Source organism: Pleurodeles waltl, chromosome 9 (genome assembly GCF_031143425.1).
Source record: "Pleurodeles waltl isolate 20211129_DDA chromosome 9, aPleWal1.hap1.20221129, whole genome shotgun sequence".
Lineage (NCBI taxonomy): Eukaryota > Metazoa > Chordata > Amphibia > Caudata > Salamandridae > Pleurodeles > Pleurodeles waltl.
The window spans coordinates 404710412-404737482 of NC_090448.1; the positions used below are offsets into that span (position 1 = coordinate 404710412).

Here is a 27071-nt window from a genome sequence, read left to right on the forward strand (position 1 = left end):
GACATATTTGCTCATTTCCTTGATAAAGGAATCACCAAAGAGGAGGCCGTCTGCATTGAGATCTTCCTCCTTGGAGACTAATGAGCTGAGTTTGGGGTCATCCTGAGCAAAAGGCTTTTGTGTCGTTCTTGCGAAATATAAGATTTGGCACTGCCTAACATACATATCGCTCGTTGAGCCCAGTTTGAAAGCATCTCCTGTTCCACTTGAGTGCCCTCCATGTTTGCTTCCTCAGCAAGATCAAAAATCCTAGTCAAAGGTCCAGCTAGGTCCAGAAGTCTGTCCTGACAGTTCGGCAGGCACAATCAACCCCTTTTTTGGTATCTTTCCCAAATTTAGTAAAAAACAGCAGCATATTGGGGTAGATGGCAGGGGTATCAGCCACCTTAAAGGGAAGGGAAGGCCTGAGACATTCGGACTTCAATTTGTTTGTAGATGTCTTATCTAGTGCATGTCTGAGCTAAAAGGAAACTTATTCCGAAACATGGTCGGAAGGAAACCATTCCGACGAATTAGGATGGTGAATTGACGTAGGGTCAAACACAGGGTCACCATCAGGATCCACCAGATCATCGGACACTAAATGAGGGAAACTCGCATAAGAAGACATTTTATGCCTTTTCTCCTAAGGCCAATCATCATACATCTTGAAAGACATTGTCCCCATCTCTCTCTGTGTCCCTTAAATGTAATATGTTAATGGGGGAGAAAGGGAGCCCGAAGAACTCGCCTCTCGGGTTGGAGGCCCAAATTTGACGGAAACGCACATGGGGGGTTGCTGCACGTTTCCTTCCTCTCAAAGGAGGGTTAACCTTGGGGTTCTGAAGCATTTTGGATATATATATTTTCTCATCACAAAAATACAAATGACCATGATATGCAGGGAGTTTTCTCCCTGCCTGTTGGAGCCATTTTCCATTTTCCCTTCCCGTGTATGGCATCTTTTGCATAGCAGGCATGCTTTACTTGGTGGACATGGACACAGAAAATGTCAGAGGTTTACACTGGCGAAGGCAGCAGAGATTTCACTTGTGTAAACACAGACCTTCCCCTCAACACTAAATAGAGCAGTGTAACCTCATGTTTGGTTGAACTGGAGCACCACTGATTTACAGCGGTTGTCCTAAATTGAGGCCCTCAGTAATTTTTAAGAGAGACGCATATGCTTTCTGGATCATTTCTATAGGGATGGAGACCGTTTTCACATGCCTGAAGACTGGAGGCAACCTCTGCAGAAGGTCCCCAGGAAGCTGTTCATTTTGTGGTAAACTAAACTTGCACTGAAAAAGCATGGCCTCTCTCTTCCAGGGTCCAGAAACACAGAGGTTTGAGGTCTCTAATCTCTGTCTTTGTTTTGAAGCAATAAAAAAGTTCACTTAACCAATCTCACTTGCACATATTTCCACCACAAATATTAATCTTTATGCTGCAAAACCAAAAGCAACAGAACTAATGAAAACAAATTTTATTTGAAAAAGGACAAATTATGAAGGAAAATAGAACAAAATAAAAAGCATTGTTGTTATGGTATGTTCTCATGATAAGCAAATATATACAACTATGGTGGTTGCTGAGAAAAAAATAACGATGGCAGTTGTCTGGCTGTGAGTCTGAAATGATGTCCCAGTTTTGCAGTTATGGACTCATCCTGTGCATTTTAAGAAAAGAAAGACGTGAGCGTAGGATTTTTGTTTTTAAAGAACCAAAGTAATGCATTTTAACAGTGTTTTTGGATTTCCTTGGCTGGTGGAATAATTCTGAAAAAAAAAAAAAGAATAGTGATAATGATGGAAAAATATGTCATCCACATGCAGTCATTTAATTGCAGTTCCACTTTGTTCATGAACTATGGGGAAATCTAAGTGGACCCTTTCAGGGTTGGTTATTCGATTTTATTTTTCTGCAGGATGTCAGTACTCACCAACAGCAGTGCCTGGCCCTGGAACAACATCATCTGCAAGAGTGCACCCGTCTGCGGCAGGAGCTTCAACAGGCAAAGAACAATGGGCAGGAGTTGCAGGCCCTGGCAGACAAGGTACCATGAGACTAGGGAGCCATGCTACTAGATAACACTGCGCTGAAGGTTTGGAATGGCTTGGGTAATTTGTCCTGAGCATCTCACAGATTTACAGGACAACCATGGTTCATTTCAAGAAGCATCATTCTCATTTAGAATTGCTGAAGAGGGTCTTAAGGCATTTAAATGTTAATAGAACGCAAGTTGGAAGTCTGTTTTATAAAAATACTGTGACTGGTCGATGGACACCTATCACAGGCAGTTTCTTCACCACACAATCTGCTTTGACTGGTGCTGTCAACAATAGGCTTCCTCGAAGAGTTATGTTATACTTGCCCTTTCATTCCACTTTTTGTAATGTGCTTTATTTCAGCTTGGAGGGACCTTGCTTTGGAGATAACAAAATGCCTTAATTCTATATTCATCACCTATCCTCCCAGCAGAAACTTCAGGGTTAGCCATGCAAATGTGGGAATAGGGGCTCATTCAGTTGCAATTCACATTGAGGCTGAGTGGCCCAGGACCGGAACATGTGAGAAATCAGACAAATATTGAACGATTTAAGAAAATGAAGAACAGCCTCTTCAAAGAGTCTTTTCAACCCCATCAATATACCATTCAGTAAGCGCTGCCATATTCAGCAAAAAAGAATGAGAACTCTCCTGAATACATATGGAAAACACTGTTGATCAGATCTGAAATCTCTGCCTACTATCCACAATCCTCCAATAAAGAGGACTCCCCTGATTTTTAAGTGTTTGGAGACCCAACTGATTTATGAAAAGGCTGTTTGGTCACAAGCCAGTTCACATCAGATCAAACAATCTAAATAAATAAATAACTATCCTACAGTCCAGAAGCACTGACTTCCATAGGGAGCCACAATCTTGACATTAAAAATATTTCAGGATATTCTCTTGTTTTAATGAGTAAGATATGGTATGGGTCTGTCATATATCACCTGCGGCCTAAAAGATGATCCTGAATTCCCAGGGTGTCTTGAACGGTAGACAGAAACTGTAATCCTGCAGTGCTGCTCTTAGAAATATCAATGCCTCATGCCCGTTAGCTCTAGTGCCACCCCTTGTTGTTTTCTCATTCATCAGCATAAAAAGTGCTCCATTCTCCTGACAGATATTTTCTCCCTTGCATCTCTCCCACTAGCTGAAAGCCCAACACCTGAGTGGGGAGAAGGAGCTGGAGAAACTGAGGGAGGCTGTCCGAAGGGCAGAGCGGGAGACTCAAATTTGCCAGAGCAAAGTTGAACAACTGCAAGCTGATATTGAGGTAAACTGCCCAAATAAACACCCTGGATTAAGTTAAACGTCTCTACTTGTAGTGGTGTTCAGACAACAAAATAATGTCAAAGTTGAATTACATGTTCCTGGAATTATGTTATATAGCATTATAAGATTTCTCAATTGTTGTCCCAGTCTCACATGACGTTCCTGGAGTACTGTCCCAGTCATATCTAAAGATTCCTCAAGAGATGTCATAGTTTGATGTCTCATTACTCGCTTGATGCTATATTTGCACAGGAACAAGACTGCTGTCTTGCTTCGTGCTTGTGCTCCTCCTCCTCATACTGTGCAAGGGCAGAACCTCTAACACTAAAGTAATATTCAGTGTTGTGCATGGTTATAGTATCCATCGCTTCCTGTGAAAGTTCCCCCTTTTCCATTTCAATTGATTTTATTTCATTCTGTGACACTGTACTGATGCTTCTTGTGCATGTTGGTTTATTTCTGTCTGTAATTTGACAACAAAACTGAGATTTTGCTTTTTGATATCTTAAACTCCCCCCTCCTCTTCCTGCGATATGGGTGGAATCACTCAGCACTCCTCTGCACCCTGTTGAATGGGCCTGAAATTTGGGACTGTACTTTAAGGTTGAGCTGTCATTCCTAGTCACAAACAGTTTGGAGCACACCTGCCTAACACCCCAGCAAACGATCAGCCCCACTGCATCATGATAAATGTAGTTTCCTCAAAATATCGTACTCCGTTAATTTTAAATATTTCACCTCTAAATAGGTGCAGCCTTTGCTGTACATCTCTAGACACATATATGTGTTTCTGGGTTAATCCCTTCTTCAGCAGAGAACAAATGAAGCACTTTTGCGGGGTGCTGGAAATGCTGCCATTGATCATCTGGTTTCAATACCTCTTCACTGGCATGCCGGTGCCTGCTCCAGAGCTCGTCAGCCCAGTGGCTCAAGGGAGCCTTTTTAAAGTCACAAACAGTTTGGAACACACCTGCCTAACATCCCAGCAAACGATCAGCCCCATTGCATCATGATAAATGTAGTTTCCTCAAAATATCGTACTCCGTTAATTTTAAATATTTCACCTCTAAATAGGTGCAGCCTTTGCTGTACATCTCTGGACACATATATGTGTTTCTGGGTTAATCCCTTCTTCAGCAGAGAACAAATGAAGCACTTTTGCGGGGTGCTGGAAATGCTGCCATTAATCATCTGGTTTCAATACCTCTTCATTGGCATGCCAGTGCCTGCTCCAGAGCTCGTCAGCCCAGTGGCTCAAGGGAACCTTTTTAAAGTCACAAACAGTTTGGAGCACACCTGCCGAACATCCCAGCAAACGATCAGCCCCATTGCATCATGATAAATGTAGTTTCCTCAAAATATCGTACTCTGTTAATTTTAAATATTTCACCTCTAAATAGGTGCAGCCTTTGCTGTACATCTCTGGACACATATATGTGTTTCTGGGTTAATCCCTTCTTCAGCAAAGAACAAATGAAGCACTTTTACGGGGTGCTGGAAATGCTGCCATTAATCATCTGGTTTCAATACCTCTTCACTGGCATGCCGGTGCTGTCATTCCTACCCTGTATAAGAACTGCTCTTAACAATCTTACACTAACTATGTCTTCTTAGAGAATTCCTAAGTCTCCTCCAATTCAGCAGTAAATTTCACTAGTTCTTGCAGTTATTATGTCCCACATTTACTATTACAATCCATCTATTCAGGACTTCTCAATAAAAACTACAGACAGTTTAGAACCATTCCAGTCAACACATGTTTACATGAGCCAACATCATCACGTCTCTCTGGCACCAACATTCTCCACTCTCTACCCAAGACAGCTTTCAATTCAATTTTCTCAAGCTATTTCACCAAGCAGCTTATTCCTCTCAGCCTTCTCTCCATTTGTCAGATGTGGTACAAAACATTTGGTGAAAGATTCATGTGAATGACTCTTCTCTGTGGAATACTTACCATCACTCTGAAACTTGAAAATGAGTTCCTCAACTTCAGACAATCTCTGAAAACTGACCTCTTTATCCATGGCTTTGGTTACCCCTGTTTTTCGATTACACCCAAGGAGATAGGCCCCTGTCAACAATCTTTTTCAATCTTTTGATTAACCTGTTCTTCTGAAACGCTACTCTTTTCTTTGTCATCCTTGCATCCCTTCCCTGAGTGCTCTGAGACGAAAGGAAGTGGTACGCACTGCTTTACAAAAGCTATAAAATGCATAAATAAATCAATTAAATGTTTCTTAAAGTCAGGTAGGATTTATTGGCAACCACTTTATAAAAATCTTCACCTTCAGTTGTTGATCACAGTAATCATACATTTAAATAGGTAAAAAAGTTGCCCAAATAGAGTAAAGATTTCCTTTTGATGGTCTCAGTGAAGGTCTTCTCTCCTGCAGCAGAAAACTAAAATTTGAAATACTTAAATGTAATTCAAACAGTGTGTAGGATAACTCATGACTCTTTTTCACTGTTGACACTATTAACATAACATCATGTCCACATTGCAGACGGTGTCCTCAACTGTTCAGACTTTGGAAGAATCACAAAAATGCAGATGATCCTAATCAGAAATGATGTGATAGATATTAAATTAAATATCTGATTGAGACTTCTAGCTGCAGATTCCTTACCTTAGAATTATCCCAGGCATCAGACTGGATCAGGAGGATTTTTTGTGAGCAGTACCTCTGTGTGCCAGTAGGTGGCGCTGCTCAGCTCTGCATGTGTTGTCAGTGTCATCCACACCAGAAGTGATGTCCGTGGCACCTATATAGGGGCCCCCCAGGCATGCTTACATCAGTACTTCATTTCCACTCTACCCAGCTACAGATCTGGGAAGAGCTACCCCTTTAATTGTTTTATGACTGTACTTTTTCAATGTTTTGTCAAGGCTTTTTTGAGATTTTCCTTCTTATGTGACATTATGTCTAAGAAGAAGGCCGTCTTCAAGCCTGCAGGACCTGCCACCCGCCGATATAGGACCTGTATCTTGTTTACCTGTTGTGCCTCAAACGTGACCATGACCTGAAGTTGTGTTCCGACTGCCGCACAATAAATTCCAAGGCTTTGAGGGAGCACTCCCACTAGCTGATAGTGGCCTGTTGTGTGACTCTGCGCCAGTTGCTGTCCCGGTCGAGAGGAAGGTCCCGGGATTAGTCACAGAGTCCGAGGTCGCCACCGCATTCGGAATCTTCAGGACATTCGGGTTAGTCTAAAAACAAGAAGAAAAAGAAGTTGAAGCGCACTTTGACTTCTTGCCAACAAGACACAGAAGTGTCTGCATACTAAGCCTTCCTCCACGTTTGAGCCTGCGTCCAGGCTGACTCCGCGCTTCCCCAAGTTTCCCAGAGCCCGAGTGATCCCCACCCAACTAGATGAATTTTATTACACCATGTGCCTCATATTTTCATGCCAACCCTTCTGGCTCGCCTTTGGGCCTGCGGGGTTGGCAGGGGCCCCTGCCGATGCAAGTGGGGCCCAAGGGATCCACTCCTGGATCCGGAGCTATCCAGTCATATCACCTCGACCTTCCCTGGCCCCACCGTTGCCCACCAGCAGCACCATCCCCATTTTACTCCCCAACTCCAGTACGCAGCTGGAGGAGCATCGCTAGATGCAGTATCTGGCGCCATCTGGAGCCTTGCCTCCCAGATCAAATCCTGAGCCCTAGTCCTATGAGCTTGGACTCCGGAGCAAGATATGGACTGGTGTGAGGAACTGGATGAAACTAGTGGCCTTGATGCTTCACCAGATGATGACATGCTTTCTCCCCCCACCATTGCTGTGAAGGAGGGAGCATGTTTTGCCATGGTGGTGCAGAGAGCTGTGGCGGTCCTCTACATACAGTTGCCTTCAGTGGCAGTCAAGACGAATGTCTTGACATAGGTGCTTCAGCGGGGAGTCTCCCCATCGGCTGTTCTTTTAGGTACCTGGTCCAATCCCAACACAGAGGCTCCTGTGAATAGGAAAATTGCCAGTTGCCACCGCCCCGTTCCGGGGGACCAACATTTCCTCATGCAACATACCACCTCTTCAGAGTTTGTGGTCCAGGCTTTCACCTCCCATGTCAACCCTGACGTGTTCCCTACTGCTCCGCCAGAGAGGTAGTCCAAGATGCTGGAAACACTTGGAAAGAAGATGTTTTCTACCACCAGCCTGGCATTGTGGTCCTTGAACACCACATGCCTTTTGGGTTGCTATTCTCACACCCTGTGTGCATATGGTTCCACAGGTGCTGCCTGTGGTCCCGGAGGAGGCCCGGGCTGTGTCTATCAAGCTGTAACAGACAGGAGAAAAGCAGCAAAATTCACAATTCGATGTGGACTCGACACAGCCGATTCACTGGCCAGAACAATTTTGTTGACAGTGGCCCTTAGGTGCCAGCCTGGCTTCGTACTACTGACTTTTGGGGGATGTCATGTCTTCTTTGAAGCAGACTCAACGCTTGAATGTTTCATGGGCAGTTGGGCTACGGCTCCGTCCTTGGGCTTATACTCTGCCCCGGCACCACCGCCAGTTTGCTTTTCCCTCCTTTTGTGGCTCTGGGTAGGGCTACCAGCCTTGCGTGACGAGGGACCGATATCCTCGGGCTTTCTGGATCAGGCAACTAGAGGTCAAGTGAGTCCACTTCCCCAACCCCTGACAGCTGCAGCCTCTAAACCACTGCTTAATTTGACCCAGTGGTTGTCGATGGGGGGCACTGGCACTTATTTTGGGGACTGGTACTTACATTTCCACATCAGACATTTCCCAGGCCAACAGAGGAAAAAACAAAACAAAAAGACAGAGGAAAAGAAATATAGAAATGTAAAAGTGAGTTAATGGGGCAGGGAGTGCTTGGCAGTAAATAAAAGAGGCCTGAGTTGGATTCAGGACTGTTTACCCTTGCTATTCGTGCTCTGACCTTTTATATTGCTAGCCGCAGGTGTCGGAGCAGGGTTTGGGGCACCAGCACTTAATATTTTACAAATAAAGCACTCCTCCAAATACTCCTAATCTGCCTTTATATCATCACAGGTGCCAGTTGGTGGCAGGATATGCCATCCGTTGCCCCAGTGGCAGTCCATAACAGCGGATGGGGGGTTTGCAGGGGGTACTTCCTCCCCTTTGTGGCAACCTTTCCACCATCTCAAGACAGACTGACGGATAATCATCTTTCCCTTCTCCGCAAGGAAGTTGCGGCTCTCTTAGCAAGTGGCGATCCATTTCTGCACTCCATCCCCCCCCCACCGCCATATGCCCTTTCTCAGATTCTTCTCTTCAGTCTATCTCTTGCCCAGGAGGGCATTCTTAAGGGTTATCTTTCTGCTATTTCTGAGTTCCTAAGATTGCCTTGTCAAAATTCTCTTTTCAAATCTCCTATTGTATATAGATTCTTGAAAGGGTTAGTTCATCTTTTTTCCCCCTTCACCCTTTATCAAGCCTCATGGGACTTGGCTCTGGTTCTCACATTCTTGATGTGCACTCTCTTTAAAACGCTTCACAATTGACCCCTGCAGTTGCTCACCATCAAAATGGCTTTCCTTGTTTCTATAACATTTGTTCGATGAGTTAGTGAACTAAAGGCCTTGTCATCTAAGCCAACCTATTTATCTATTCATTCTGACAAAGTGGTGCTTTGGACACGGGCTGCCTTTCTTCAAAAGGTGGTCATGCCCTGTCATGAAGGTCAATCCATCACCTTACCTACTTTCTATGCTCCACCTTACCCGTCCAAGGATGAGGAGTTTCTCCAGCGTCTGGACCCCAAACAAGCATTGTTGCTCTACCTGTAGGAAGCTGGCATGGTGTGTGGTGAGCACCTATGGTGCTATAGCCTTATACCAGGTATCCCCTATTGGTGAAGAGTAGGCAGTGTCTAGGAAGCCAGGGCTCACTAGAGGTAGCTGTGGATGAGCAATCAAGACTTATCTAGGAAACATGCAAAGCTTATGCAATACCACTATAGTCCCACAGCACTATCCCAGATGAAAGAACCACACAGTGTTACAAAAATAAAATAAATGTACTTTATTATAGAAACACAACACTAGAATACTTATAGGCAGTTCCACCCAACTGGAGATAAGTACACACTAATTATATACACATTAACAATTGGAAAATAGCATAGAAACAACAAGCATTGACACAAAAGTACTAGAAAATAGTGAAGTTCCTAGGGGAGGGCTAAACCATATACTAAGAAAGGGGAATGCAAGATACATTCTCCCACCTAAGGATGTGGAGTCGTTAAAGGGGAGCTGGAGGAACTAGGAACCCCAAGAGGTAAGTATCAAAGTGACCCCAGCGACCAGGAGAACAGAGGTCATTACCTGGTTTTCCCCAAAACTAACAGGAGGACTTAGGAAAAGGATTGTGCAAAATCCAGACAAGACTGGAAGAACCCAGCAGTGGATTCTCGCAGAAGAGGGCCTGCAAAGGAAGGGGACCAAGTCCATTTTGTGATGGAGTGTCCGGTCTTTGCAGGAGCCGCTGCTCACCCTTCTGTGGATGCAGGGCCAGGTCAATGGGGAAGAAGAAGACCAGCTGTGCTGTGCTGGAGATGAAGAGGAGTCCCTCAAGCGATGCAGATGGTGTCCCACGTTGGCTGTTGGGTTGCAGTGGGTCAGTGGTGCCAGAGAACCATCAACAAGCCTTGGCAAATGAAATGAAAGAAAAAGAAGAGTTGAAAGGCTGAAGATGGCCAGCAAGGCCCAGGGGACTCTACCCAAGGAGGGGAGTCCGAGGTGACCCTCAGAAGTCGGGAGAACCAACAGAAGCATTCGCAGTTCCCACACGCAACCTACTGGCAGCAGGCAGAGTAAGTCGCAGTGGGGCCCAGTCAGCACTTCTGAAGAGGAGTCCCACGTTGCTGGAGCAGGAGAGAGGAGACTGTGCTGGGGGCTGGGGCTACACAGAGCCTGAAGATCCCTTGGAGCTGGAGCAAACAAGCACTGGTAGCTGGAAGAGTCATGGTGCACAGGGGTACTGCCCTGCAAAGAGAGGCAAAGGGCTTACTGTCTCCCATGTTGGATAGCTGGCAGTGAGGACCAAGGAGATCACTCCAGACCACCACCTGGGATGCAGGATCCACAGAGTTCCAGAGGAGAACAGATCCACGCAGCTGGTCGCTGTTGCAGTTGGTGCCTGCAGATGCAGGGGAGTGAATCCTTCACGCCAAGAGAGATTCCTTCTTACTTCCTGGTGCAGGCTGGAGTCTCATCGACCTCAGAGGATGCACAGCTGGGGAAATCTTGCAGGTGGCGGAAGGAGCCGGAAAAACAATGTTGCAAAGCGGAGTCGTCACTGGAGTTGCAGATTGTTGGTTCCTGAAGAGTCCAGTTGCAGTTCCAGTGGCCAGAAGATGAAGTAAACAATGCAGAGGAGTCCTGGTAAAATTGTACATGTCGAATCTGAGGACCCACCCAAGAGGGAGACCCTAAATAGCCCAGGAAGGAGGATTGGTCACCTAGCAAGGTAACCACCTATCAGGAGGGGGCTGTGGCGTCACAAGCATGACCTGGCCACTCAGATGCTCCCAGGGTCCTCTTCACATCTTGGATTCAAGATGGTTGAACAAAGTGGCCAACTGAAGGACCTTTGGGTACCACCTCTGGGGTGGTGATGAACAGCGGAGTGGTCACTCCCCTTTCCTTTGGCCAGTTTCAAGCCAGAGCAGGGGCGAGGGTCTCCAGACTGGTGCAAACAAGTTTATACAAGGAGGGCACCAAATGTGCCCTTCAAAGAATACCGGTGGCTTGGGAGGCTACCCCTCCCAAAACATGTAGCACCTATTTTCAAGGGGAGAAGGCCTTCCCCTGCCTGAGCTGGTCAAGCAGCAGGAGGGCAGATGCCCGTCTGTCGGATGGCAGCTGCCCGGAAAACCCCAGAAGACGGGTAGGAGCAATACTAGAGGCCCTTTGAGGAGCTCCCAAAGTGAATGGAATCATACAACCAATACTGACAACAGTATTGTGGTATGATTCTGACATGTTTGATACCAACCATGCCCAGGTTCGGAGTTACCATTATGTAGCTGGACACAGGTAGTGACTTATGTCCAATACACAGGCAAAATGGCTTCCCCGCACTTACGAATGGAACTGGAGTTCGTAGGGGCACCTCTGCTCATGCAGAGGTGCCCTCACACACAGGTACCTGCAATCTACCCTCTGAGCTAGGAGGGCCTACCATAGAGGTGAGTTACAGTGACCTGTGGTGAAAGGGTGCATGCACCTTTTTACGCATGCTGCCGTTACAGGCCTGTAGACACATTTTGCATGGGCTCCATGGGTGACACAAAAATGTTGCAACCCATGGACAACCCCTGATGCCCCAATGCCCTGGGTACCAAAGTACAATATGCTAGGGACTTATATTAGGGCATATGTATGCCAATTGTGGGGTGTGCAAAGTCCTAAGCAACCAAATTTAGAGGGAGAGACCATAATCACTGGGGTCCTGAATAGCAAGATCCCAGTGAAAACTGTCCAAGCACACTGATAGCACGCAAGAAGTGTGGTTAACCATGCCAAAAAGAGGGATCTTTCCTACACTACCTTGACCACACACAGGGATTCTGGGTGGATGATCAACTATTCATGGAGTATGTTGAGCTAAAAAGGGTTGTACTGTGCAGAAAGGACCATCTCCAGATTTGCTACGCACTGGCCAAGAAGCAACCCCCTGAGGGCTGGCGTGCTCATTCTACCAGAGTGAAAACTGCAACCACTGCGTTGGTACATGGAGTTCCCGTCCAGGATATCTGCCAGGCACAAAAATGGGCTTCCCTGCACATGTTTACCAAACATTAGTGCCTGGAGAGTCAAGTCCTTCATGGTTTTTTTGGAACTAATTTTATTGAATTTTATCATAGTGACAAGCGTACAGCAATTGCAATAGCGTTATTGTAGCATGCATTTAAGAGATATGCATACTTATCTCTTCTACTGCAATTACACAATCATAGTATCAACAGGAGTCATTTGGTTCACACGCCGTAGAGTCAATACAGGTGACGGTAGAATGATATGTCTGTTGGAAAACGACACAGTGTATGTGTCTGGGGGGGAGCCTTGTAGCTTACATAGGAGTAGGGAAAGGAAAGACAGCAAACCCAGATTTTCAGGAAGGTGTGTTTGCCGTCACATATCCATGTTTAATCAATTAGCTCTTCTTTGTATGTATGGAGGCCTTGCAATAGTGTTTCCAAGTCTCCTGCTCTGGGCAGTAGCTCACACGTTTACAAACTTCTATGCGCCACAATGCCAGGTCTTCAGTTCTACACTACTTTAGCATTGCTGCACACCAATGCTTGACATCTGGTAATACCTGAGCTTTCCAATTCATGGCAAAGCCATTAGTAGTGCCAAGTAAATGAGGCAGTTCACATCTATTGCATTTGGCAAGCATTTGAAAAATGCTAGTAATAAGCTCTCTATCATGCAGAGGTTTGTATGTCCAGTCACCTTCTTCAATGCTTCAGAAACAGCAATCCACAATCCAGTGGCTGCTGGGCAGCACCAAATCATGTGTATCATATCTGCTTAATTTTGGTGGCAATGTGGGCATTTAGCGGGGAACCAAACATCTAGTGTAGTGAGAATACCCTTTGTGTAAGATGTTATGCTGTATGTATTGAAATTTGGCATTTCTAGACAGCTTTCTAGAGTATAGAAGTGCTCTGTCCCACTCTTTCTTTATGAGTTCTCTACCTATGTAGGTTTCCCAATTGGAGTGGATGGCAGCTAATAGGTCGCGTATAGTGTACACTAGGGTACAATCAAACCATGTAATGAGTCTGTGGCCTCCTCCCGTATTACACAGGGCATGTACAAGTGGGTGTTGATCAGGCTCTGTGTCTGTAATGCGCCACAGCCTGCCAAGCTCTGCAACTCGACGGGCATAAGCTAGAAAGTGACCTGCTGGTAGTCTTATCTCATCCTGTAAGCTGTCGTAAGGCATGAGCATTCTGTACTGAAATAGGGTCCCTAGGGTTTCTACTCCAGCATCATCCCACCCTGCCGTCCCTTTTCTCCCTATCATGTCCGTGAATGGGGTCATGGAATATATGGGTATTTCGGGAGAATGTGGGGGAACTTGTGGCATTAACCCAAGACTACGGTGGAAGCGAATGTAGGCGACCTTCATTAGTCTCTTGGTGACGCATGGAAGTCGTGCATGGGGGAGAAAAGTTTGATGAACCATACTCGGTGCTTGCTCAGGGGTGGGCAGTCCTAATTCCTCAGGAAGGCATCCCGCTAGCCAGCTTGCAGGCCACTGTATTTGTGCCGCAAAATAATAGTGCTTAAAATTTGGAGCTCCTAAGACCCCTTCTATCTATGGGCAGCTGTAGCTTGGAGAGCGCCACACGCTGTCTCTCCTTGTTCCAGATCAAATTACCCAGGGCAGAATGGAATGTGCTAAATGTGGATCTAGGGATGTGTACTGGAAGATTATGGAAGTAGTACAATAGACGAGGGAGTATCACTGTTTATGATAGAGACACCGTACCTTGTACCATAAGAGGTAACGTACTCCAAAATGTCACTTGTGCGTGCAGCGATGCAAGGGTTTTAGTGAGGTTGCCGTCTATTGGATCCTGTGTCTTGTGATATATGTGTATCCCTAAATATCTAAATATGTGCGACTCCCAGTTTATATATTGTTGATCTACTATGAACTGCTGTGGAGGACATTGTGAGTTAAGGGGGTATAAGCAGGACTTTGCCCAATTTACTCTTAATCCTGAGGCACCTCAGAAGGCTTGTAAGATGTTCTGAATGTTGGTTATACCCTTTTGAAAATGACATGTGTAAATTAGAATGTCATCCACATATAGCGAAGCAACATGCACCTCTCCGTTCAGCGGAATTCCTCAGTTTTGGCCACTATGACGAAGCTGCTCTGCAGTTGGTTCCAACCCCAGGATGAAAAGCAGCAAGGACAGCGGATAACATTGTTGCATGCCCCTGTTTGCAAGAAAGTGTTGTAATATCCAGTGACCGATTTTAACTCTAGTAGTAGGTTCTGAGTACAGTAACTCGATAATTCTATGCAGTCTGCATGTAATACCCATCTTAGTCAGTACTGAGAATAAATAGTCCCAGTCTATGATATCAAAAGCTTTCTCCAAATCCAGCACCATGCATGCTGCATATGGCCACTGAACTGGAGCGAGCTCCATCACCCTGTGCAGGCGGCAAATATTGAAAGTGGTGGACCGTCCAGATATGCAACCATTTTCCTCAGTAAGGACCAATCGCGGCATAAGTTCATATAAACGACCTGCTATGACTCTTTTAATCCGACCCCAGCACGGACAGTGGGTGATATGAGGATAGCTCCAAGGTGTTCCTACAAGTCTTGGGAAGGGACCCCTAGAGGGATTTTTTTTAGTGAGGGTGGCAGGCAGCCCTCTGTTAGAGCAGACTGATATAGTTCCAACAATTTGGGGGCCAGCAGAGATTCATATACCGTATAAAACTCAGTGGGGAGCCCATCTGAGCCCAGGCTCTTCTGCGTGGCGGTGCTCGTATCTACTGTAGCTCAACCAGTGTGTTAATTTCCTCTCTATCCCCAGGTTCTAGTGAGGGTAGGTCAGTCTCGGTAAGAAGGTCGTGGATGGTCTGCAGGCGATCCTCAGGTGGCTGGTTGTAGAGAGATCGGTTGTGAATAGTGAATGCGCGGTGTATGTCATCCTGGGTGGTGGCTACATGTTTGGGGGCCAACTGAATGGCAGTGATGGGCAAATGGGGTTGGGCACTGCGTAATAGCCATGCTAATAAACGGCCAGACGCATCTTCCTCTGCATGCATTTTTGTCTGATTTGCCCTGAAATATAGGCAGCATAGTTGCTCAATAAGCTGGGCATGTCAGTTCAGAGCTTCTGTTAGGTCAGCCCGGCATGTACAATCTGCATGGGCCAACTGCTCCAAAGCTCTTAATGTCTGTTCAATGTGTACTAAGTCTTTCTGTAGGCTTGCCCTGGTTCCCACCATCGTACGTATGCAGTGTCCCCTCAGTACTACTTTCAGCGCCTCTCAATCTATTGATAGAGAAGGTTGTATCTCAGCTATATAGTGTGACAACGATCCCTAGTAGTTTTTCCAAAGACTTGGTCTTTGAGAAGCGTGAGCTGCAGCTACCAAGTAGGGACCTGGGGATGTGGCACGCCCCATTCAAACTGTATCTGTAAGAGGATGTGATTGCAAAAGGTTTTTCCCAGGTATTCCGTGCCCATCGCCTGCAGCTTTGTAGTCCAGTCTCAGAGTATTCGATCCAATCTCAGACAGTCAGGTCCATTGTGACGGACATTTTGCCCGTTTGGTCCTGCAGGACTTCCTTGTCTGGAATTGGTCTGCAGACTCGCCTCCGGGGATGGTATTGCTTGGGTATCTATTCTCAATAAGGGTTCTGCAGCTAGAAGTCTCTATCAGAGAAACAAGATACTTACCTTCGGTAGTGCCTTATCTGGTAGAAACTATATCTAGCTGCAGATTTCTCACCGGCCCACGGATTCCTAGAGACAGGGCTAATTCCCTTTCAATGTCCTGGTTTTCCATACCTCTGGTGAGTGTTCTTCATGGCTCTGCGCTTCTGGCATGGAAAGTCGTGAAAACAAACTGATGTCAGCGCGCCTGAGTGGCACCTGAGTAGATGCCGTGGGTGTCACTTCTGGCACAGATGACTCATTGGAGCTGAATGACACCACCTGGCTTCGCGTAGGGATACTGCTTATGAAAAAGCTTCCAGATCCAGTCCGATGTCTGGGATAATTCTAAGGTAAGGAACCTGTAGCTAGATATTGTCTCTACCAGATAAGGTGTTAATGAAGGTAAGTAACTTGTTCATATTGTACTACAGAGCTGTTTTAATGGAGTATGCATAATTACAGCATAAATTAAGCTCTCTTGTCGCATAATTTAGTCAACATTTTCAGATGTTTAGGATCTCCACTGCCATATAATTCCAGTGTCCCTTGTTAAAGTGGCACTCCTCCACCCAGCAATGCCCTGCTACTCTCAGTTCCTTTCTGAAATCCTCTTAATTTAAAAATCTTGCTAGCAGAGTTACTACTACTTTTTAACTCATCAGTACACATAACCCCAATCCTTCACTTATTTAATAGCCACTTTTTCAGCATTTAATCCTTCATAGATTGACATCCTGCAATAATTTTCCATTGTCGATGTAGCAGTCTCACTACAAATTTCCAACTGCAGTGTAATAAACAGCAGTCCGCATGGCATTCGAAGAGTGATACGTCAGGTGCTCATCCACCTCATAGTAGAAGAGTGCCTCCAGCTTTAGCCTTCACTCAGACCATCTGACCTAAGATTTCTACTGTATGTCTTAGAGAGTAGCATCCCTTCGATAATTCCAGGTATTTCTTCAGAAATATTACTTTTACCTAAGTAGGGGGTTTGTGTTGAGATAATCATGTAGGAAGGGCCTATTTTAGGCATGTGACTCTTGTGGGAAAATAATGGTGTTCTCTGATGACCGCCATGGGAAATGCATGTATTGCGTTTACCCTGACCATTTACCTAAAGACCAGAAAATTGAAGAACATTTTCTGCCAAAACTGTCACTGACTAAGATGGAAGGCTTTTGAGAGCACTTCAGAAGAATAAGGCAAATGAAACCTCTTTCTTAGGGAATTAATCCGGCTCAACTTTTAAATCCTCAAAGGATAAAAAGATGTTAAAATGTCTTATAGAATCTACAACTGAGGCATTATCTTATTTAAAAGAGCTTAAGGAGAAAATCCATAAAAAGGCTCCCCAAAAAATCTTTGAGCCCATTATCTCCATCATGGGTAAAAGAAAGGAAAGTGTCACAGATATTCCGCCACCGCCATACTCTAAAATGAAGAATTTGTAGGATGTCAAAAGGTCACGAGTAGCACAGTTGACAGCACCGTCGTCGAAAACCCGGTATGATGACTAGTCGTCGACAACAGCTCTTAAGAGGAGACATGGAGAAGACCGGCCTCAGTCCACAAGACAACCGTCTATGCCATTGTGAACCTTGTTGATGACCAACCCATCGACAAAATCACCAAAGACTAAATCATTCACAGAGTCTTCATGAATTTTATCATCTAGCATACCAATGACAAAGACCAGCTTGTGGACAAATCTGACATTGATCAAGTCATCGACTATACTACTGTTGATGCCATCATCATCAACAACAGACTCAACAAAGAGAAGAAGTCAGACATATTGTCAGAACATACCACACCCAGCAAAATACCATCACTTTCAACCTGATGGAGAAAGAGGCTGAAGAAAAGAAAGAATTAGGTCCTAATGATCCATATGAGAAGGCTTACAATCAGGACACAGAGGAGGAGCATGGATCTTCAATACAGATATAACAGGTTACTCACGCCTATCACCCTAACCATCCCTGATACAGGAAGAAAGAGTCGGCTGAAAAATATCTCTCCTATGGTTGCATGCATGATCTTTATGAGGCATAATATGAAAAACCCACAAACGCCCCATAATGCAAGTGGCAATAGATCTTATCAAGGACCTAAGGCACATGATGAAAGATTATTACACCAATTTCCCAAGGGAACCAGGTCATCAACCGTCAAAAGCACTACAGGCCCAATCTCTGAATCTGCAGGAACCACAGGAACAAAATACTCATGAACAGCACCTCAAACCTTCTACGCCAGTTGAACCTGTCTCACTAGTTCCCCTAGTACCAACCTATCAAGTCCAATATTTCACAGATATCCTACCAAAACCAATACAAGTATATGCCTCACATCACGACCAACACTCAAACATGGAAGAAGGCAAACTGCCATAACCCTCAAGGAAAAAAGGAGATGATTGGAATGGCTAAATAATGCCAACCTCGGAGCTTCTTTCATCTACATCTCCCTCAATAGAATGTCCACCAGATGACAGGTCCCATTCCCTGGTGGACAGAGGTGCGAAAATATTGAACCCCTGAGTGACAAGCAAAGAAAGGTATTGCTTTCTATATGACGTTAGAGAACCAGTAGACCATCTGTGGCAGCATGGCATAAAATGAATGCATCTGCCAGGAACTACAGCTGCAGCTATACTCCTGCTAGACTAGAAATATAAAGTTACAGACAATACTCCAGTCTGTCTAGTGGGACATCCCAATGCAGATTTAGTATTAATGCAAGCAGCGCAAGGAGGTCTAGAAGCCCAGGAGCATCTTTTATTGCTGCCCCAGACAGAGAGGTTCCCAGGATGTATGCTTTCAGGGGGAGGGTGTCTTCGGCTGCAATGTGACTCAGCACTGCTAATGCAATGGCTATATTAAATGGTATGAACACCAGATGTGGTCTAGCATTGCTTTGTATCTAGAATATTTCCAGATGACAAAAAGCAGGAAGTGATGTCCATATTGAACAAGGGTGAGAACATGTTTGCAGCGCTCATAGATTCAGCGCTGGATGTTGCCAACAAGATTTCAACAGCTTGCAGGCACAGCAAAGCTCAGGTGCAAGGCTTGTAGTGGACAACTTCCTTTAGACCTCCTGTACAAAGCAGGTCAGAGCTCTAGGTGCAATGCAACAGCATATTTCTCAGCCACTTTGAAGAGCCAGAGACGGGACCCTGCCCTATAGTGGAGCCTACTAATCTGAAAGCTAAATTCATTTCAGATACACCTTATAACCTATTCGACTGCCAACAGCAGCACTGCCCAAAGTTAAGCACAGATTCCTCTGCTTTCTAAAAGCAGAATTGTTGACGAGCTACGGAAGGGAGTAGTCCAACCAGTCCCAAAAGTACAACAAATGTAGGATCAACTCCAGATTCTTTTTCATGAAAGAGAAGACATTGAGAGACTAGAGACCAGTTCTGGACCTACAGCAAATGAATGTTTTCCTGAGAAAGCAGTCATTCAGAATGGTAACTCTCGAAGTAACCAATGGCTATTTTCAGTGCTGAATCCTGACTTTCAGTTCCGATCGGTTTCCAGAATATTTACCAAGTGCATGCACCAGTCACCGCTCCCAATCCAAAATTAGGTCTTATGGTATACCTATACCTAGACAACTGGTTGATAAAACGTTCATTGGTACAACTCACTAGAGGAACTGTTACTGTTTGTACCAAGCTTTTATTTTTTTTAAACTACGCTTCACTTCAATCACCTCCTGAGCATGTCAGCCTGCATCAGAATCAGACTTCTTGCAGAGACTTCTACCCGCAGATCCCTCAACTTTAGAATATCCCAGATGCCAGACTTGATCAGGAAAGCTTACACAGCAGTGCTTCAGTGCACCAGCAGGTGGTGCCGTGCAGCTCCACTGTGACTTTTTTCCGTCCTGGAAGTGACTGAGTGGTGCTGCACACAGGCACTGTCCCTGACGTCAGTTCCTTTCTTTCTGTGCCTTTGAAATGCAAATTTGAAGCTCCACTCCCCTTTTTTCTTTTGAGATTGATAAGTTTCTCCAAAAATGTGTGAACCAGTGTGTAAGTGAACAATGTCATCTCCCAAAACTACAGGGCTGAAATGTTATTGTGAATGTCAGAAACAAATGGCAGTTACAGATCCGCACCAACTGTGTCTCTGATGGTTTGACTCAGGACACAACTCCAGGTCGTGTAAATAATGCACCCTTGTGAATCTGATCAGGGACAATGAAGCAAAGCTGTATCTGCAGAACATGAGGCGAAACTTCAAAGTCCACGCACTGGCTTGAAGTTAAGAGCAGGAACTAATTTCCCCTTTCGAGACTGCTTCCTTGACAGGACTTCCTCACAGTCAAAGTCTTCTGTTAAGTCAAAACTGAAGCACATGAAGGTCAAGCAGACTATTCCTCATTTCACCACTCCCTATCCTCAGAAAAGTCACAAGGGCATCAAGGAGTCACTCTGCCTCACTCCCGATCTACCATGAAGGAGTCAATTCTGCAATTGTTCCTTATGTTCCTGAAAAATAATAAAGCTAAACAAAAGAAAAGAGGAGAATCTCCACATTCACAGACCTCAGAAAAGCGTTACGACCTTAGAAATAGGGAAACTTTAAAAACCCCTAACAGACACCAATATACTGACACTTTTTTTTTTTATAAAGATATTTTATTGATTTTGCAGAAGGAAAAAGGTAAAGAAAACATACACTTATTAACAAGGTGCCAACATGGCGCCTAACAGTAGTCGGTCTCAAGTCCTGGTTCCCAGGCACCACAATGTAAATAAGAGTCACACATCGCCTAAGTGGTTGCTGCGGCCTCCCACTTCCCCCATACCCTATCATATTTATTTGGACATCCTCTGGCCTCGTATACCAGTTTTTCCTGGTGTGCACACCAGTCCAACCCCGTCTCCATTTGGTAAGTGTTGGGGCGCATTTGGCTTTCCAGTCCGCCATTATGTCCCTCTTAGCTACCAGGCATGCCATCCCAAGAAATGCTCGATCTGATCTTCTCAGCCCAGTGTCTCCCATAATCCCCAATAAGAGAGGTAGTGGTTCCCTTTCTATGTTCTCCTGTAGGACTCCTGAGATCTCGTGTGCGATCGTTCCCCAGTAGGCCGATATAGTTGGGCATGTCCATACCATGTGAAAAAAATCGGCTGCGGGGTTCATGCATCGCGGGCACTCCGCTGAGGACTGGAGGCCCGCCCGACGCAGTTTGGCTGGTGTGAGGTAGGCTGTATGGAGGTAAAAGGTCTGAATTAACCCGAAGCGGGTGGCCATTGTCAGGGTACGGGGATCCATCAGTGCTTCACTCCAGTCCATCTCATCCATGGGGCCCACCCATCCCTCCCATCTCTGGCGGGGCCCCTCTAGGGGGCAGGTGGTATTGGCGATCAGAGCGCGGTATATCTGGGAAACACCTCCCCTACCCAGATTCCCCGTCAGTGCCTTCGCCTCCATGGGGCTATGTTCGGGTATGTTGTCCCCAGTTTGTACGTGTACTAGTAGGGCGTGGCGGAGCTGGAGATATTTATGAAATTGCGTTCTGTTTAAGGAGAAGAGTTTTTGGAGGTCTTCGAATGATCGCATATGTGATCCCTCCCATACGTCACCCAGAGTAGAGATGCCTATATTATCCCACTTCTGAAAGCCCTCCAGATTCGCCACCTCCCTTAGGTGCCTCCCCTGCCACAGCGGGGTCTGCTGGGTAAGGCGTCCCCACCACCCCGACAGTCTTTGGGCCACCCGCCAACCCAGTAAAGTCACTTTGGTCACGTCTGGGATGTCCCGTGAGATCGGGCCCCCGTACAGGATGTCGAAGATCCGCGGGTAGCCCAGCGACCGGAGCTCCAGCCGATACGCCGGGTCCGACCACCCGCCCCCCACCCAGTCATTGATCACGACCAGATGCATCGCGTGGAGATAATAATGGATGTTGGACATGCCCAGCCCCCCGTCATAAATGTCTCTTTGACAGGTTTTAAGCGCGAGTCGCGGACGGGCGTCGTTCCACATAAATTGACGCGCCAGTGAATCCATCTCAGCAAACCATTTCTTGGGGATGGGATGTGGGAAGTTTTGCAATAAATATAGGAGTCTGGGGAGGATCATCATTTTGTAGAGAGCTATTCTGCCAAGCAGATTTAAGGGGAGAGCCCTCCAGCGCTGTAGGTCAGTTTTAATTCTTCTAGTTAGTGGTGTGATATTGAGCTCACAAGTCAGCTCGGATAGTAGTGAGATGTATATTCCCAGGTATTTAAAGCTGTTCCTTCGCACTGGGATGCTCTGCTGCCAGTCTACACAGTCCCGGGAGCGGTGTAAAGGGACCAGTAAGGATTTATTAGGATTTAGGATTTAGGATCAGTCCTGAGGCTTCCGCGAAGAGGCTTAGAAGTTGTAGGACACGGGGACCACTTCTGGCCGGGTTGGAAATGTACAGTAGAACGTCGTCCGCGTATAGCGCCACTCGGTCCTCTGGGCATTTGGGCCAGGGCCAACCCTCAATCAGGGGGTCATTTCGCAGCAATATCGCCAAGGGCTCTATTATTAGTGCAAAGAGCAGCGGGGATAGCGGGCATCCCTGTCGGGTGCCGCGGCCAATGGGGAACGGGTCGGAGACCACCCCGTTCACTTGTACCCGGGCCGTCGGGTTGGAATAGAGGAGCTTCACCAGTCTTCGGAATTTAGGCCCAAGTCCATTTTTTAGTAACACATGGTCCAGAAAGGACCAATCCACTGTGTCGAATGCTTTTTCAAAGTCAAGTAGGAGTAGCGCCAGGGGGGTGTGTGACAAGGTCGTGTGATGTGCCAAGGCTAGGTGTAGTCGCCTGATGCAGTGTCGGGTACTGCGGGTAGGCATAAAGCCGCACTGGTCGGGGTGCACCAGGGTGGGTATCACCTCCCTTAGTCTAGAAGCTAGGATCGAATACAGCACTTTGATCTCTGTATTCAGAAGTGAGATGGGCCGATATGCCGAGCAGTGTCGTGATGGGGGTTGGGTCTTAGGGATCACCACAATTGTGGCTTGGTCAATCTCATTGGGGAAGCGGCCCTGTTTTTCGGCTTCTTCGTACATGCTGAGCAGGTGGGGGCCCAGAATGTCGCTGCACCTTTTATACAGCTCCGCAGGGAATCCGTCTGGCCCGGGGGTCTTGCCCGGCGCCAAGCTGGTGATCGCACTTATGACCTCTGCGAGGTCAATAGGTTCATCTAGTCTATCCCTTATCGCCAGAGGAACACTGGGAAGAGTGATGTCGTTTAAAAGGGGGGACTCTATCTTGGCAGTGGGTCGGGGGTGTTCTGCGTATAAGCGCGTGTAATAGGAGGCGAACCTTTGCGCAATTTCTATAGGAGTTTTGGAAAGGGAACCGGAGTCCTCCATGATTTCAGGTATGACCCTGTTGGCCAGAGGGCGGGTGGCCAGCCAGTGCAGGAGTTTCCCGTTTTTGTCCCCCCAGCCATATATTCGCGCTGCTGAGGCCCTCCAAATATGCTTTGCTGATTCCAGTGCTATGTGCTTAATTTCTTCTCTAACCCTAGTGAGCTGTCTCAGAACAGAGGCTGACGCTGAGGTCATTTGTTGGCGCTCTAGGATTAGTGCTTTGGTCTCCAACTTGGACAGTTGTGAGTCTCTGGCACGTTCGCGTGAGCGGAGGAGATATTTGGCTTGTCCTCTAAGAGTGGCCTTGCATGCGGCCCATAGGGTGCCCGGAGATTGGACCGATCCCAGATTCAGTTCGAAATATTGGGTAAGGTGGTTCTTAATTTCTTGGGTATAATCATTGTCCTGTAAATTCCATGTGTTCAGGCGCCATATCGGGCGTCTGGTGGGGTCTGTGCCGCCCAACCAGATGCGCACTGGCGCGTGGTCTGAGACCCCGCGGGGCAGCAGCTCCGCACCCGTGACGTTATTGATGTCAAGAGCAGGCATGAATATGAGGTCAATTCTGGATTGTGTCGAGTGGGCAGCCGAGGTGTGCGTGTACCGGCGTTCCCTGGGATGCCAGGTTCTCCATACCTCGCACATGCCAAGGCTTTCTGCCCAGCTGCTAAGACTCGCGGCCCGGGCGGATCTATTGGTGGAGATTTCACCGGATACGTCCAAGCTGGGGTTGAGGACGGCGTTGAAGTCCCCTCCCAGCAGGGTGGTACCCTGGGGGAGACCCGCTGCCACACGGCGAAGCGAGAGTAAGAATGCGTCTAGTCCCGCCGGGGGTCCGTACACACATACAAGGTTTATCGGTGACCCATGGAGGGTCCCCTTAACTACTACGAATCTGCCCTGGGGGTCGGATTGTGTGGCTGTAACCACCATAGGTAGTGATCGATGGAGCAGAATGGCCACCCCCCTGGATCCTCTGGAGAAGCCCGCGTGGTAAACCCTGTCATATCCTCCTTGTGCGAGCATGGGGCATTTAGTCCCAAGGAGATGGGTTTCTTGTAATAGGACCACTGAGGGGGAGTATCTGCGGAGGGTATTGAATACTGCGGATCTCTTGATCTTATCAAGTAGACCATTTACGTTCCATGAGATAATGTGGGTCAGTGGGGGTCGGGCGTGGACTGTGTGGGTATTGTGTAGTTTTGGTTGCCTGTTTGTGGACTCCGGGACGACCGTCTCAAACATAACATTGAAATATTAAAATAATGAAAAAAACAAGAAAAAACGGTAAACGTTCTACTATCTAAACCCGTTTTAAACTCTTTGCCCCCCAACCACCCCCCACCCCATACTCCCTCCCTGGAAGCATCTGTCGCCCAACTTCTCAACCAAAACTTAACAGCCAGATGGACTGTCGTTGGGGTGGAGTGATGGACCCCTCCATTTAGTAGGATCAATTGCAATTAGCGGGTCTGGTTCAAGCTTTGCGCAGTGTGCGCTGAGGAGCAATAACGCCACTTGCGGTATCCCCTCCGGAGTCTGCGGGTGTGAGTCCGGGTCCCAATTCCTTCAGGTGTGACTCAGTGGGAGCCCATCGGTTCAAGCTATCCAAGCACCGGGGATTGGCTCAATCTGGTGTCGTCCGCGGCTTGTGTTGTGTCCCGGGCATCGAGGGCCCGACAGGGACTCCCTCAGTCTCTGTATCGGGGTCCCGAGCCGCCTCGTCGTTGGGGGGGATACCTGAGTCCCTCTGCCTTCCTCTACGGGATCTGGTGCGCCTCCGGCTCCTCCGGGGTCCCTCCACTGGGGGGGCCCTCGCGAGGGGCCCCTCCAGTTGGTTTCATAGGTCCCCTCCGGGCTCCGACACCCTCCTCTGTTAGCCAGTCCCATGCATTCTCAGGAGACTCGAAGAAGTACGCTTTCCCAGCCATGAGTACTTTAAGTCTTGCGGGGAAGAGGAGCATATATGAGAGCTGCATTGCTCTGAGTTTTTGGTTTACGTGCTCGTATGATCGGCGGCGGGTCTGGACTTCACGGGTGTAGTCTGGGAAGATTAAGATCTTGTGGTTCTCCCATTGGAGGTCCTCGGTGCGCCTGGCTTCTTTAAGGATATTGTCTCGGTCTTTGAAATTAAAGAAGCGTGCAATCATCGGGCGTTTGGGGCCACCCGGAGGGGGGCGTGGGGCGAGGGTCCTGTGGGCACGCTCGACGGGGAACCATGCCGAGAGGGTTTGATCTGGCATCCAGGACTTGATCCACTGCTCCAGAAATTCGGAGGCCTTGTCTTCTTCCACGCCCTCTGGGAATCCTACAAAGCGCAGGTTGTTACGCCTTGATCGGTTTTCGGCATCTTCTGCACGGCGGTGCAACTCGCTGGTTCGGGTTTGTAGCTGGGCCACTTTAGTTTTAAGATCGGATAGCTCATCTTCAGTCTGGGAGACGCGGGCTTCTACGTCGGTGATGCGACTCACCGCATTTCTGAGATCTTGTCGAATAAGACCCATGTCCTCTCGCACTTCCTCGATTTTGGTTTCTACGGCTGCTTGCGATGATTGGATCGCCTGGAGGATGGCATTCACTCCATCCATAGCGGGACCTCCACTGGCCGCGTCTCCTCCCCCCCGGGGACCTGCCGGTGTCGTGAACTGGTCGATCTTTTGCTGGGAGACCGGGGGTTGTTTGTTTGCCTTGTCTTTCCCCATCTTGATACGGGGGGCGGAGGTCAGTTGTACGGTTCCTTGGGGTGTTCCGGCACGTGTGTCAGAGCAGTCAACCGTCGGCGAAGTTTTCTCGCGATGGGTAGGTTTATGCAGTCACGCTGGCTCGCCGGGGTCGTGGATTTGGGGGCACGATGTCCCGGTGGCGGGTCCGCCGCCACTCCGGCTCGGGCACCTGGTCTCCGGTCAGTGGTGATGGGTATATATTGATTGAGCTGCAACTGCGTGGGCCAGTGGAGGGTTCAAAGGATTTTGCTATTGTTTGCTCGGCTCGTTCCCACCTCAGAGGATTTTGCAGCAGGCCCCATTTATTCTGGGCCCCAGAAGGCGGACCAGGATTCCAGGTTCCTCTCACTTTGGAGGGTTGTTTTACTCGGGCTCCTGCGCAACTGCCACTCATCTTGTTCATCGTATTTCACGGCACATTACTCTCCTCATGTGGGGGGCCAGGGGTTCTCGCTGCGGGAGACGTTCTTCTTGCGCCTCTCTCTCACCGCCCGGCGAACCCTGGGGGTTGCCTCCCCGTTCCCCGATGCGTCTCGGGGACTGTGGTGTCTCAGCAGCTGGGCCCGGCGTTTCAATCGCCCTCTCAGTTCACCGCGGACTCCCGGCACGCCGCCCACTCCGCCTGGGTGTGTGGGGGGGCTGTGCCGCGGGGGATGCCCCTATTTTGGTTCCCCGGCCGCCAGATAAGCCCCGGAGGACCCCCCCCTCGAGGCGGTCCGGACCAGGGCACCGAGCGCCTACTCGTGGGCCGGCATTCCTCCCGCGTCTCTCCTTCCCGTCCGGGTGGAATCCCGGGGGAACCCCTCTCAAGGCACCGCGAGCGCCGCGCCGGCTCAGCGCACGGGCCCCGGCACGGCCAACGCCCCTTCAGTCAGCCGCCGGTACCCCGCACGCCGCTCACCTCTCTCGGGGATCCGGAGGGGCTTCGCCGCAGGGGGATCCCCTTTAGCGGCTCCCACGCCGCTCGGGCGGATCTCGGAGGATCCCGTCTTCCAGGCGGTTCGGACGCCGCAGCTCCGGGTCAGCGCCACCAGGTATGTGCGCGGCGCAGCCGGGGGCACCAGGGGCTCCGCTTGTGGGTCAGGGTAGCGCCGCCCCACCAGTTCATGGGGCTCGCGCCCTGAGGCCCAGCGCTGAGTCTTCTTCGTTTCCTACGGCGCCCAGAGCATCCACATCAGGGGCCAGGTCGTTCAGCAACGGCCCTCTCGAGGCAGTCCAGCTCTATCGGCCATTTTAGCATTCGGGCCGCGGCTCGT

The 27071-nt window shown here is 48.0% G+C and overlaps 1 protein-coding gene across 4 annotated transcripts in view; it reads left to right on the forward strand.

Moving 5' to 3' along the window:
• Positions 1 to 27071, forward strand: part of LOC138259404 (golgin subfamily A member 4-like) — a 407876-nt gene that overhangs the window by 192839 nt on the left and 187966 nt on the right. For all 4 annotated transcript variants that reach the window (XM_069207148.1, XM_069207147.1, XM_069207150.1 and 1 more), the window contains 2 exons: positions 1907 to 2035; positions 3182 to 3304. In XM_069207148.1, the coding sequence (XP_069063249.1) occupies positions 1907 to 2035; positions 3182 to 3304 (252 nt within the window). The remainder of the gene's footprint in view (positions 1 to 1906; positions 2036 to 3181; positions 3305 to 27071) is intronic.